We start from the raw sequence: 15571 nt of genomic DNA, 5'->3' as shown, positions 1-15571 counted from the left end.
TTAAAATAGGTATGCTATAAAATTATGTCATTAGAAAGATCTACTTATTATGGTTTTAAAAAATGAAACGTTACAGAATGGCATACGAATGATCCAACTGAAGTTAAATTGTCTGGAAAGCAGATCAACAAGCGTTAATATTCTCTTCCAGTGATAGAATTTCTCTGTTTGTTCAAAGTAAGCTTGTAAACAAGCCTCTTCAGTTGACACGTCAAGCTAGCTTCTGCAGAAAGGGGTATTTGTTATACAGGACATAGGACTCTCCTACAGCACTTAAGAGCAGGAACAGAGACAGGCCTTGGAAAAGACTAGAGTCAAGAACAGAAAGCTTCAGGACTTTTTGACTCATCTCAGCCACTCAGTGTCATTCTCTCTCTTGATTTGTTTATTCAGTCACCTATTTATTCAGCATATGTTTATTAGAAGGCTTCTATGTTCCAGGAGCTGTTTGAGCACTGGGAAATAGAGGCAAACAAAATTAACTAATTTTCTGCCTTCAGAGTCCTTCTGCTTTAGTGAGAGAAGACAGAAAACAAATATAAATAAAAGAAGTTTTGAGTATAGTAAGTGTTACAAGGGAGATAAACAGGGCACCATGACAGTGTAACTGAGGAAGTGCTCACTTTAGTTATGAAGGTCAAAGAAAGTCCTCTTGGCAAATGAAAAGATGCTGAGAGACGGAAGGATAAGATGGAAACAGCCATGTAAGAAGCAAGAGAAAGAGTATTCCTGTAAAGGATGAAGGCTTTATTTTATTTATTTTTTATTTTTTTAAAGATTTTATTTATTTATTTGACGGAGAGCACAGGCAGGGAGAGTGGCAGGCAGAGGGAGAGGGAGAAGGAGGCCGCCGCTGAGCAGGGAGCCCAATGCGGGGCTAGATTCCAGGACCCTGGGATCATGACCTGAGCCAAAGGCAGCTGCTTAACCAACTAAGCCACCCAGACGCCCCAGGACGAAGGCTTTAGGGCAAGGAGCTTGATGGTTGGGGGAGCAAAGAGGAGGCTGGTGTCCAGGAGTGTTGTTTGCTAGAGGAGGAGATGTTCAAGGTGTGGATCTGAGAAATAGGAAAAAGGTCTGATCATGGAAGGCTTTGTCAGCCATTATAAGGAGTTTAGATTTGATTTGATTTGATTTGATTTGATTTGATTTGATTTGATTTGATTGAGAGAGCACATGAGCAGGTGGGAGGGGCAGAGGAGGAGAGAATCTTAAGCAGGCTTCATGCCCAGCACGGAGCCTGACATGGAGCTTGACCTCACAACACTGAGATCATGACCTGAGCCAAGATCAAGAGTCAGATGCTTCACTGACTGGGCCACCCAGGCACCCCAGATTTTATTTTAAATAAAGTAAAGCCATTAGGGAATTTTAGGCAGGAAATGCTGTGACCTGGGTTGTCTCACAAAGATCACTCTGGATGTTTCAGGGAGAATTGGGAGAGGAAAATGGGGCGAGCATTAGGAAAACATGGTAGTCAAGGTCAGAGGAATAGGTGGCTTGAATTGTACTGGTAACTGTGGAGACAGAGTAATATACTTTTTGGGAAATACCTGGATGACAAAAAGGGAAGAATCAAGACTTTAGGAACTAGTAGGATGGTAATGCCACTTATGGGGATGAAGACTGGGAGATCAGGTTTGAGAGAGAAATCAAAATTCCCGTGTGAGGGGCGCCTGGGTGGCACAGCGGTTAAGCATCTGCCTTCAGCTCAGGGCGTGATCCCGGCGTTATGGGATCGAGCCCCACATCAGGCTCCTCCGCTATGAGCCTGCTTCTTCCTCTCCCACTCCCCCTGCTTGTGTTCCCTCTCTCGCTGGCTGTCTCTATCTCTGTCAAATAAATAAATAAATAAAATCTTTAAAAAAAAAAAAAAAATTCCCGTGTGAGACAAGTGAGTTTGAGATAGAAACTCAGACAAGTGGGAATGTTTAAGAGACAGGAAGATGGGGCGCCTGGGTGGCACAGCGGTTAAGCGTCTGCCTTCGGCTCAGGGCGTGATCCCGGCGTTATGGGATCGAGCCCCACATCAGGCTCCTCCGCTATGAGCCTGCTTCTTCCTCTCCCACTTCCCCTGCTTGTGTTCCCTCTCTCGCTGGCTGTCTCTCTCTCTGTCGAATAAATAAATAAAATCTTTAAAAAAAAAAAATAAAAGACAGGAAGATGTACAAATCTGAAAGTCAAAGCTGGAGACAAAAATTCTGGAAGCAACAGTGTTTATTTATTTTCTCAAAATTTTATTAAAGTTCTAGTTAGTAAACATACAGTGCAATATTGGCTTCAGGAGTAGAATTCAGTGGTTCATTGCTTAGCTACAACACCCAGTGCTCATCATAACAAGTCCCCACCTTAATACCCATCACCCATCTAGCCCATTCCCCACCCACCTCCCTCCATCAACCCTCAGTTCTCTATCATTAAGAGGCTCTTATGGTTTGTTTCCTTCTCTCTTTTTTCCCCCTCCCATGTGTTCATCTGTTTTGTTTCTTAAATTCCACACATGAGTGAAATCGTATGGTAGTAGCCTTTCTCTGACTTATTTCACTTAGCATAGTACACTCTAGCTCCATCCATGTTGTTGCACATGGCAAGATTTCATTTTTTTGATGGCTAATATTCCATTGTACATACATGCGCCACCTCTTCTTTATCCATTTACCAGTTGGTGGACACTTGGGCTGCTTACACAATTTAGCTATTGTTGATAATGCTGCTGTAAACATGGGGGTGCATGTACCGCTTTGAATCTGTATTTTTTTTTAAGATTATTTCTTTCTTTATTTATTTATTTATTTATTTATTTGACAGAGACAGCCAGTGAGAGAGGGAACACAAGCAGGGGGAGTAGGAGAGGAAGAAGCAGGCTCCCAGCAGAGGAGCCTGATGTGGGGCTCGATCCCAGAACGCTGGGATCACGCCCTGAGCCGAAGGCAGACGCTTAACGACTGAACCACCCAGGCGCCCCTGAATCTGTATTTTTGTATCCTTTGGGTAAATACTTGGTAGTTCAATTGCTGGAGTGTAGGGTAGTTCTATTTTTAACTTTTTGAGGAACCACCTCCATAGTGTTTTCCAGAGTGGCTACACCAGTTTGCATTCCTGCATCAACAGAAGAGGGTTCCCCTTTCTTGGCATCCTTGCCAACACCTGTTGTTTCTTGTGGTGTTCATTTTAACCATTCCGACAGGTGTGAGGTGGTATATCATCATGGTTTTGATTTGAATTTCCCTGATGCTGAGTGACGTTGAGAATCTTTTCATGTGTCTGTTATCCATCTGGATGTCTTCTTTGGAGAAATGCTTATTCAGGTCTTCTGCCCACTTCTTAACTGAATTATTTGTTTTTTGGGTGTTGAGTTTGGTAAGTTCATTATAAATTTTGGATACTAACCCTTTATCAGATAGGTCATTTACAAATATCTTCTCCCATTCTGTAGGCTGACTTTTAGTTTGTTGATTGTTTCCTTTGCTCCACAGAAGCTTTTTTTTTTTTTTTTAAAGATTTTATTTATTTATTCAACAGAGATAGAGACAGCCAGCGAGAGAGGGAACACAAGCAGGGGGAGTGGGAGAGGAAGAAGCAGGCTCACAGCAGAGGAGCCTGATGTGGGGCTCGATCCCACAACTCCGGGATCACGCCCTGAGCCGAAGGCAGACGCTTAACCGCTGTGCCACCCAGGCGCCCCTCCACAGAAGCTTTTAATCTTGATGAAGTCCCAAAAGTTCATTTTTGCTTTTGTTTCCCTCATCCCCGGCGACATGTCTAATAAGTTGCTATGACCAAGGTCAAAGAGGTTGCTGCCTGTGTTCTCTTCTAGGATTTTGATGGTTTCCTGTCTCACATTTAGGTCTTTTATCCATTTTGAGTTTATTTTTTGTATATGGTGTAAGAAAGTGGTCATTTCATTCTTCTGCATGTTGCTGTCCAGTTTTCCCAACACCATTTGTTGAAGAGACTGTCTTTTTTCTATTGAATATTCTTTCCTGCTTTGTTGAAGAGTAGTTGACCATGAAGCAACAGTACTTAAAGCCAAAAGAGTGGATACTATATTCCAGGAAAAGAGTGTTGACCAAGGTGTGAGGCAATTCTACAGATAGGATTTCCCCAGTTATTCAGGCTATAGAGCAGAACATGGCCATACCAGAACTTCCAAGTATACATGATAGTTCTACCCATCCAAAGAGGCTAATTGAACTTTCTCAGTCCCATTTCCAACCATCTGAGGAAGAGAATCTGATTGGCCCAGCTTGGGTCAGTTGTCTACCCCTGGTCCAATGAACAATGACTGTGGGTCTCCTGGATCACAGACTATACACTGGTTACTGAAGGGTCAGTCCCTATAAATGGAGTAGGGAGACGGGGATCAGAGGATTCTTTCTTAGGGAAAGCGGGTGGTCACTGGCTTCCAGGATGAGCGGACACTTAAATATGACCCAAAATGATATGCATCAATTCTAAGATCAGAAAAACTGATTTCATTTTAAATAAGTAGGGTCAATAAATAAATAAATAAATAAATAAATAAATAAATAAAGGTCATTACTGAATACTTAGTCTTACCCCCCCCCTTTTTAAAGATTTTATTTATTTATTTGACAGAGAGAAAGAGACAGCCAGAGAGAGAGGGAACACAAGCAGAGAGAGTAGGAGAGGAAGAAGCAGGCTCCCAGCAGAGCAGGGAGCCCGATGCGGGCCTCAATCCTAGGACCCTGGGATCAGGCCCTGAGCCGAAGGCAGATGCTTAACAAATGAGCCATCCAGGCGCCCCTGTCTTACCCTTTTTTTAAAGTACCCTCCACACTTAATGTAGGGCTTGAACTCACAACCCTGAGATCAAGAGTCACATGCTCTATGAACTGAGCCAGCCAGGTACCCCAAAGTATTTTTTTTTTCATTTTATTTTAAGTAATCTCTACCCATAATGTGGGGCTTGAACTCACAACCCGAGAGCAAGGACCACATGCTCTACTGACTGAGCAGGCCAGGCACTCCTTAGTCTTACTCTTTAGTAAAGAGTGGTCAACACCACCACAAAAAAATGCTAGTGTATCATGTACAATCAAGAAAGTGTTGATAAATTCATACGTACAACTTAAGTACAGCCTGCAGAGGATATCCTAAAGTTGCATGTGATTGACTGGACTTGCCTTTATTTCAGTGTCCTCTGGGATCTCCTATAGCTTGGGAACGGATAGGACATCACCTCTCCGGCGGACAGCACATCGAAGGACCTATTTGAGAGATAGACAATTACCTCTGATGGTACCAGTGTCAAAAGGTAAATTGTGCCTGAAGATGGAAGTCTTTTAAAATCAAAACAAGGTTCAGTCTGTCATTGTGGGGCATCTTGCCAGCCTTCAGAGTGACTGCTTTGCTCTCGGCTCTTTTCCTCGATCTTCTCGACATTTTATTTCTAAATTCTTTTTTTTTTTTTTAATGATTTTTTATTATATTATGTTAGTCACCATACAGTACGTCCCCGGTTTCCGATGTAAGGCTTGATGATTCATTAGTTGTGTATAACACCCAGTGCACCATGCAATATGTGCCCTCCTTACTACCCATCACCGGTCTATCCCATTCCCCCACCCCCCTATTTCTAAATTCTTACAACAAAAGTTTTCCTATGCGAATTTAGGAGGTAAAGCTAAACACCACCACAAGGAAAGCTGAGAACAAATGAGTGGTCCATTCCTCTACCCACGTGATTAGGCAATTTAAGGTAAAAGAGCACAGCCCCACAAGACCTTCTTCCACGCTTACCTTAAGATAATTTAACTTTGTTCCTACTCTCCCACCCCTCAACCATAGTTACTGTTGAGTCTATTTTTACTTGATGTCACTTCTATAAAATTTTTTCAAGGGTAGGGTGCTTTATGCACTGCCCATGGGTGTATAAATGGGGAGGTCACTTTGGAAAAAAAACTTGACATTATCTAGTAAAGTTGAATATGCAATTTTACTTCAGGGTAAAAAATTTGCAGAAATTTTTGCGTATGTGTCCTAGGAAACATCTACCAGAATGGTCCTAGCAGTGTTATTCATAAGACAAAAAATGGAAACAACATAAATGTCCATAGTTCAGGAAATGAAATCACATTGATATATATTCATACAATGAAATAACAAATGTTTTCTCTTTATAATAAAATAAATCTAATTTTCTTTATAAAATTATAAAGAAATATAAGGCAGTTAGTAGTAATAGAACATTTAAGATAGTGGTCATTTCTGGGGGGAAAAGGGAATAGTTGGGTGGGAACTTAGAGATGGTTCTTTGTGTACTAGTAATGTTCTGTTTCTTAAGCTAATATGTATGTTTGTGTATACTTTGTTATTCTTCTTCAACTGCCCATATATGTTTTATTTCATTTATGTGTGAGATGTATGTGCTAACATTTTTATAATAATGTACGTAATGTATATTGTATACATTATATTATACGTAACAGTTTTATTGGGACATCACTTACATGCCATAAAATTCACTCTTTTAAAGCATATAATTCAGCAATTTTTACTATATTCACAGTTCTTTGCATTTATCCCACTCCTTTCAGAACATTTAATTACCCCAAAAAGAAGCCCTGTAGCAGACATTTCCCTTGTGCCCACATTCTGTCCCTGATAATCATTTATCTGTTTTCAGACTCCATCAGTTTGCCTATTCTGGACATTCTTTGTAAATGAAGTCATATCACATATGCTTTTTTTGTGAGTCTGGCTTCTTTCACTTGTCATAGTGTTTTCAAAGTTCATCCAATATTATAGCATTTATCGATACCTTCATTCCTTTTTATTGATGAATAATATCTCATTGTATGGGTATATCACATTTTGTTTATATATTCATCAGGTGGTGGACATTTGGGTTGTTTTCACTTTGGGGCTATTAAGAATAATGCTGCTGTGAATGTTCGTGTACAAGTGTTTTGTGTGGATATGTTTTCTTTTGTCTTGGGTATATACCTAGAAGTGGAATTGTTGCGTCATATGGTAGCTCTATGTTTAACATTTTGGGGAATGGCCAAACTATGTTTACAGCAGTTGTACCCTTTTATGTTCCTACCAACAATGTATGAGAGTCCCCGTGTTTTCATGTCCTCATTTCTTATTGAAGTGATATCTTGTGTGGTTTTTAGAAATTTGCTATTTCTCTTGTGGTTTTGATTTGCACTTCCCTAATGAATAATCACACTGAACATCTTTCATGTCTTTATCAGCCACTTGTATAGCTTCTTTGGAAAAAAGTCTCTTTAGATCCTTTGTCTGTTTTTAAATTGAGTTATTTGTCTTTATATTGTTGGTTGTAGGAGTTCTTTATGTATTTTGGATACAAATCTCTTTTCAGATATATGATTTGCAAATATTTTTCCCATTCTGTGGGTTGTCTTTTCACTTTCGTGATAGTGTTCTCTGAATCACAAAAATTAATTCTGATGAAGTCCAGTTTATACATTTTTTCTTTTGTCACTTGTGCTTTTGGGTTCATGTCTAATTTCACAGTGTCATATTTAACACTGCCTAATCCAAGGTCACAAAGGTTTACTTCTATGTTTTCTTCTAAGAATCTTGTAGTTTTAGCTTTTACATTTAAGTCTGTGATCCATTTTGAGTTAATTTTTTAAATGTTATGAGATAAGGATCCAACTTCATTCTTTTTTTTTTTAAGATTTTATTTATTTGAGAGAGAATGTAAGCAAGGGAGGGAGAGCACGAGCAATGCCGGGGAGAAGCAGAGAGAGAGGGAGAAGCAGGCTCCCTGCTGAGCAGGGAGCCCAACATGGGGCTCGATCCCAGGACCTCGGGATCATGACCTGAGCTGAAGGGAGACGCTTAACCGACTAAGCCACCCAGGTGCCCCGGATCCAACTTCATTCTTTTGCGTGTGTATATCTAGTATCCCAGCACCATTTGTTGAAAGAACGATTCTTTCCCTACTGAATTTTCCTGGCATGCTTGTTGGAAAGCATTTAACTGTAAATGTGAGGGTTTACTTCTAGACTCTCAGTTTTATTCCATTGATCTGTATATGTATCCTTTATCAATACTATGCTGTCTTGATTATTGTAGCTTTGTAGTAAGTTTTGAAATCAGGACGTATGGATCCTCCTACTTTGTTCTTTGTCAGGGTTATTTTAGCTATTCTGGGTTCCTTGCATTTCCAAATGAACTTTAGGGATCAGCTTGTCAGTGTATGGGGGGGAAAAGCCAACTGGAATTTTGATAGGGACTGCATTGAATCTGTACATGAATTGTGGAAACCTTGGCATCTTATCAATATTAAGTTTTGAAATCCATGAACATGGGATGTCTTCCTTTTTTTTCTTTTTTCTTTTTTTTAAGATTTTACTTATTTCAGGGCACCTGGGTGACTCTGTCAGTTAAGTGTCTGCCTTCAGCTCAGGTCATGATCTCAGGTCCTGGGATGGAGTCCTGCCTCAGGCTCCCTGCTCAACGGGGAGTCTGCTTCGCCCTCTCCCTCTGCCCCTCCCCCTACTCATGTGCAATCTCTCTCTCTCTCTCTCAAATAAATAGATTTTGTTTATTTGAGAGAGAGAGTGAGCATTGGGTGGTGGGACAAGCAGACTCTGTGTTGAGCACGGAACCTGGGCTGGGGCTCAGTCTCACAACCCTGAGATCATGACCTGAGCAGAAATCAAGTCAGGCACTTAACTGACTAAGCCATTCGGGCATCCCACATTGGTTGATTTTCATATATTAAACCAAGGTGTATTCTGGGGATAATTTCCATTTGATTATAGTTAAAAACCTTTTTATTTGTTGTTCAATTCAGTTTGCTATTATTTTGTTGAGAATTTTTTATCTATAGTTATAAGAGATAGTGATCTATAGTTTATTGTGGTATCTTTGGTGTTGGCCTCATGTAATAAGTTGGGAAGTGTTGCCTCTATTTTTTTGGAAGATTTTGTGAAAGATTGCTGTTATTCTTTAAATATTTGGTAGAATTCATCAGTGAAGTCATCTGGGCTTGGGATTTTCTTTGTGAGATATTGTTTTATTACAAATTCAGTCTCATAAATCTGTTAAGATTTTCCATTTCCTCTTGAGTCAGTCTTAGTAATTTGTGTCTTTCTAGGAAATTGTCTTTTCCACCTAGGTTACCTAATTTGTTGACATACAGTTGTTTTTTTTTGTTTTGTTTTGTTTTGTTTTAAGATTTTATTTTTTTATTATTTATTTGAAAGAGATAGAGACAGCCAGAGAGAGAGGGAACACAAGCAGGGGGAGTGGGAGAGGAAGAAGCAGGCTCATAGCGGAGGAGCCTGATGTGGGGCTCGATCCCACAATGCCGGGATCACGCCCTGAGCCGAAGGCAGACGCTTAACCGCTGCGCCACCCAGGCGCCCCTACAGCTGTTTTTTGTATTCCCATATACTTCTTTTTATTTAAGGTTGGTAGTGATGTCACCTCGTTCATTTCTGATTTTAGTAATTTGAGTCTTCTCTCTTTTATCTCAGTCAATCTAGCTTAAGTTTTGTCAATTTTGTTGATCTTTCAAAGAACCAGTTTTAGTTTTGCTAATTTTCACTATCGTTTTCCTGCTTCCTGTTTCATTTATTCCTGCTCTAATCTTTGTTATTTCCTTCCTTCTGCTTGCTTTGGGTTTAGTTTTCTCTTCTTTTTCTAATTTCTCAGGGTGAAAGTTAGTTGTTGATTTGAGATCTTCTTTTTTAAGGTAGGCATTTGTAGCTATAAATTTCCCTGTTATCTCTGTGTTAACTACATCCAATAAGTTTTGGATTGTGTTTTCATTTGCATAAGACATTAGCAATAAAACATGTTTTTTAAAAAAAAAAAGGGACCCATGGTGGGACCTAGTCAAACTGGGAGGTAATGAAAGCCACATGTCTAGAACTTGTTCAATGGTGCTGATGCTAAATGGATCATAATATTTTAATAAATGAAAAATCTAGGGGCACCTGGCTGGCTGAGTTGGCAGAGACTGCAGCTCTTGACCATGGGGTCATGAGTTGAGGCCCCAAATTGGATGTAGAGTTTACTTACTTAAAAAGAAGGGAAAAACCAAAAAAGAAAAATCTGTGTCCAGTATGCTCTTCAGCAGTGCGCAGCTTGGGATTTTGTGCTTCTCAAAGCTTTACCTGTTCCATGAAATGTGAGCTGGCTGAGATAATTTTCAAAGTCAGAAAAGTCATAGTACTAGTGACAGAAAACCCTGTGCAGGAACTAACCACCTAGAGAGTCTAGTCCCTTTTGAGGCCATCCACATGACCAAAACCCCAAAATAACTTAATATTTCTTCAGAAGAAGTGGCCAAAATGAAGGATGTACATATTTACTTTGTGGGGGGAAAAAAACTTGTGTAGGTTTTATTACAAACTGTGTCATATTTTCTTCCTATTACTTATGAAATAGCTAAAAGTAAATGGCTTATTATAAATGAAGATTTTCATAAAGGTTTATGGTCATGTTAAAAATTGTATTTCTAGTGATCATACTTTCTTTCCTGTTAAGCTAAGTGTGTCTGGCAATTAGCTGCATTATTTTATAAGTTCATTGGTTTGGAAGTTATAGCTTTTTTATTCCTCCCATTCTAAGCCATCTTGAATTTATTTTGGAAATTTTGCTTTGGGAGAAGAGAAGCTTTTTTTTTTTTTAATTGAAGTATAGTTGACATACAATGTTACATTAGTTTCAGGTGTACAACATAGTGATTCATGAACTCTTATGCTATTCCAAGTGTAGCTACCATCTGTCACTATACAACACCATTGACTATATTCACTATGTCGTAACTTTCATCCCTGTGGCTTATTCATTCCATAACTGGAAACCTGTTTCTCCCCTGCCCTTCCCCTATTTTGCCCATCCTTCTATCCCTTCCCCTCTGGTAACCACCAATTCGTTCTCTGTATTTATGGGCTTGTTTCTGCTTTTTGTTTGTTTTTTAATTTTTTATCTATTTTTCTATGATTATTTGAGAATGAGAGAGCATGAGCAGGGGGAGGGGCAGAGGGAGAGGGAGAGAATCTTAAGCAGACTCCTCACTGAGCATGGAGCCCAATGTGGAGCTCAGTCTCATGATCCCGAGATCATAACCTGAGCCAAAACCAAGAGTGAGAGGCTTAACTGACTGAGCCACCCAGGTGCCCCTTATTTGTTTTTTAGATTGCACATATAAGTGAAATCCTATTATATTTGTCTTTATCTGACTTATTTCAGCTACCATAATGCTCTCTAGGCCCACCCATGTTGTCACACATGGAAAGATCTTATTTTTTATGGCTGAGTAATATTCCATCATATATATATACACCACATCTTTTTTTAATGTTAATTTTTTTTTCAAATTTTTATTTAAATTCCAGTTAGTTAACATACAGTGCAGTGTTGGTTTCAGGACTAGAACTGAGCAATTCACCACTTACATATAATACCCAGTGCTTATCATATCAAGTGCTCTCCTTAATACCCATCACCCCTCTAGCCCATCCCCCACTCACCTCCCTCCATCACCCCTGAGTTTGTTCTCTATCTGTAAGAGTCTCTGTGGTTCATTTCCCTCTCTCTTTTTTCTTTTTTCATACCACACCGTCTTTATCTATTCACCTATCTTGGCTTGCTTCCATATCTTGGCTCTTCTAAATAATGCCAAAGTAAACATATGGGTGCATATATCTTTGCAAATTAGTGTTTTGGGGTTTTTAGGATAAATACCCAGTAGTTGAATTACTGGACCATATGCTAATTCCATTTTTAATTTTTTTGAGGAAACTCCATACTGTTTTCCACAGTGGCTGCACCAATTTACGTTCCTACCAATAGTGCACGAGGGTTCCTTTTTCTCCACATCTGCGCCAACACTTGGTATTGTCTTTTTTGATATTAGCCATCCTGACAGTTGTGAGTTGATATTTCATTGTGGTTTTGATTTGCATTTCCCTGATTATTAGTGATGTTGAATATCTTTTCATTAGTGATGTTGAATATTGTTGTTGTTGTTTTTAATTCAGCTTTATACCTAATGTGGGACTTGAACTCAAGACCCCAAAATCAAGAGTGGCATGCTCTACTGACTGAGCCAGCTAGGCAACCTTATAGTTTTTTGGTTTGGGTTTTGGTTTTTTCTTTAAGTAGGCTTCATGCCCAACATTGGGCTTGAACTCACAACCCTGAGATCAACAGCTGCATGATTTACCCACCGAGCCAGCCAGGTGCCCCACACACATCTTAGTTTTAAATATAATTCTCAACTAAAAGGAACCAGCCATTTGGGCAAGAAAAGTACAAGGTGAGCCTAGAACATCTTATTGTGTCAAAAAATATGGAAGATCTCCGGCCACCTGGGTGGCTCAGTTGGCTAAGTATCTGCCTTTGGCTCAGGTCATGATCCCAGGGTCCTAAGATCAAGCCCCATGTCAGGCTCTCTGCTCAGCGGGGAGCCTCCTTACCCCTCTGCCTGCTGCTCCCCCTCCTTGTGCTCTTTCTGTCAAATAAATAAATAAATAAATAAAATACTTTTTAAAATGTGGAAGTTCTCAAAAACTCATAGAGATATTTTAAAAAGACACCAGAACCAGCTGAAAAGGCTCCCACTGGCTGAATCTGGGACAATTTGGGACTCAAAATGAATAACGATATTGATGGATTATAACCCATTGAATAAAATAGGAATCCATGAGATTGCATAGATGTAAATAAATATATTAACAAATAAGTGTAGTAAACAGAAATCTTTACCTTATAGTATAATTCCAACTAATAAGCATAGAAGGAGTAATGGAATTAGAATTATACTGTGTGGGAGCGCCTGGGTGGCACAGCGGTTAAGCGTCTGCCTTCGGCTCAGGGCGTGATCCCGGCGTTATGGGATCGAGCCCCGCATCAGGCTCCTCCGCTGTGAGCCTGCTTCTTCCTCTCCCACTCCCCCTGCTTGTGTTCCCTCTCTCGCTGGCTGTCTCTATCTCTGTCGAATAAATAAATAAAATCTTTAAAAAAAAAAAAAAGAATTATACTGTGGTTATGTCCTTGTTTTTAGGAAATATACAATGAAGTGTTTAGAAGTAATGTGACATGTGTACAATTTACTTTCAAGTGGTTCCAAGAAATAATAGAGAATACATGTAATATTATATATTGTGAGATATATATATTTGGAAAACAGTTCGACAGATTTTAAAAAGTTAAACATATACCTATCTTATGACCCAGCTATTTCACTCCTGTGTATTTACCCAAGAAAAATTAAAACATGTCCACACAAAGACTTATACACAGATTTTCATAGCTGTTCTATTTGTAACAGACAAAACCTGGCAACAATTCAAATACCCACCAACAGTAAATGAATAAATAAACTATGGTATATCCATACAGTGAAACGCTACCAGCAATCAAAAGGAACTATTGATATAAGAAACACCATGAATGAATCTCAAAATAATTATACTGAGTGAAAGAAGCCAAACCACCCCCCCAAATAAAAAATAAAAGGAGTACATAATGGATGATTTGATCTATATAAAATTCTAGAAAATCAAAACTATAGCCACATAATGCCATATTGGTGGTTGCCTGGGGACTAAAGTGGGATTGGGGTTAGGATGGGGTGGAGAGGAATGGATCACAAAGGGGCACAAGGAAACTTGGCAATGATGGATATGTTAAATCTTAATTGTGATGGTTTCACTGTTATATACATATGTCAAAGTTAACCAAATTTTATACTTTAAATATATTCAGTGCCAATTATATACCAATTATACTTCAATAAAGCTGTTTTTTAAAAAAAACTTATCATTTCCAAAGGCTAGACCGGAGAGGTGATAGTGGTGACTGCTTCTGAGATTAAAGTTTTGAGCTCTTTCTTCCAGAAAAGCAGCTATATATTTTTTAAAGATTTTATTTATTTATTTATTTGACATAGATAGAAACAGCCAGTGAGAGAGGAAACACAAGTAGGGGGAGTGGGAGAGGAAGAAGCAGGCTCACAGCGGAAGAGCCTGATGTGGGGCTCAATCCCATAACGCCGGGATCACGCCCTGAGCTGAAGGCAGACGCTTAACCGCTGTGCCACCCAGGCGCCCCAGAAAAGGAGCTATATTTTGAGTGCTGGAGTTTTAGGATCTTTCCCATGAGATCAGAGCTGACTCTGGGCCAGTGAACACTCACACCCTTAGACCAAGCAGATGCTCTATGTCCAGGAGGCAACTTTGGGGACACTTTCCCAGACCACAAAAACAAATGAGATGACTCTTGGTAATCAAGCAAGCTTTCTATCCTTTTTCCTTAGCAAGAGTTTGAAGATGGTTTTGGGCACAGTCTTTGTCTAGGTCCACATTATTTGGTAAGGAGAAAAAACAGAAGAGTAATTAAAAAGAAAAATTAAGTAGACAGCTCTATTTGATATTTTTATAAAGGGAATGTACTTTCTAAGACTCTTAATCATAGGAAACAGACTGAGGGTTGCTGGAGGGGAGGGGGGTGGAGGGATGGGGTAACTGGGTGGTGGACATTGAGGGCATGTGATGTAATGAGCACTGGGTATTATACAAGACTGATGAATCATAGACCTGTACCTCTGAAACCAGTAATATATGTTAATTAATCAAATTTAAATTAAAACAAGAGAGAATGTACTTTCTAGATAGGACGTTGAGTCATACCTTATGCTGGAACAATATGGAATGATATTCCATATCCAGGAATGATATGTAAGATAAAGAGATCCATTAGCACACATTTCACATCCTTCCTGAATTTTCTCTCGAACACTTGAATCAAGATAGATTGAAGCCTTTTGGACAAGATGCGATGAGAGACCTGATGGGTTAAAAAAAAAATTACATGGAAAAATAATCCCTATTTACCCTTTCCTGGGACTTTAGGTAAGAATATAAAAGCTCAACCACCCTTGAGCAGAATGAGCCGGGAAGAGTTGGAGGACAGCTTGTTTCGTCTTCGCGAAGAACACATGTTGGTGAAGGAGCTTTCTTGGAGGCAACAGGATGAGATCAAAAGGTACCTCGTGTTCTCCTTAAGTCTTTAAAAGCTCGGAAGCAAAGGGGAACAGGGGCAAGTAAGAGAAGGATTAAGTAATTTTCCTAAAGTCACAGCTAGCAAGCAAGTGGCAGCGCTGAAAGCTCTTAACTCTGAAATCATACCATGTACAGTGACTTTACAACATTGGCTTTCAAAAGTGGGTCTCTCGGGTGGGGACCTGGAGTGTGGATAGATAATCAGATGGGAAGAAAGAGAGTTCTGAAAGTTCAGATTTTATCTCTAAGACATGTGTTGAGGATATTGGTGTCAATGTCTTCCAGCCAAAGACTAGCAGGAACATAGCTGTAGTTTGAGCAAGTTCGGTTTGTTATTCATTACAGCTAGAGAAATGCACATCATGGGGAACTACAGTCATCTCAGTGAGAATGTTGAAAAAATCTATTACAGGATTTGAGTTTCAGTTGGGTGATTTGTGGGAGGGTCTAAGGTAACAGGAGTTTGCTCCAGATTTGATATCATTAGAAAGCAGGGAAAATTCTGCGTTTGGATATCTCAGTAATTTTTTTTTTTTGTAAGATTCCATTTA

General features: G+C 39.5%; 1 protein-coding gene across 1 annotated transcript in view; it reads left to right on the top strand.

Annotated features, from left to right (window-relative positions):
• The first annotated feature begins 5259 nt into the window (after positions 1–5259).
• RPGRIP1 (RPGR interacting protein 1) overlaps positions 5260–15571 on the top strand; it is a 66130-nt gene continuing 55818 nt past the window's right edge. The window contains 2 exon segments of the mRNA XM_087859037.1: positions 5260–5278; positions 14871–15003. Coding sequence (XP_087715163.1) covers positions 5260–5278; positions 14871–15003 — 152 coding nt within the window.

The sequence above is a fragment of the Ursus americanus genome, chromosome 35 (genome assembly GCF_024610735.1).
Source record: "Ursus americanus isolate L20-20 chromosome 35, mUrsAme1.1.p, whole genome shotgun sequence".
Taxonomy (NCBI): Eukaryota; Metazoa; Chordata; class Mammalia; order Carnivora; family Ursidae; genus Ursus; species Ursus americanus.
The sequence above is the reverse complement of the archived record's forward strand: the minus strand, read 5'-3'. Positions and strand labels throughout refer to the sequence as shown.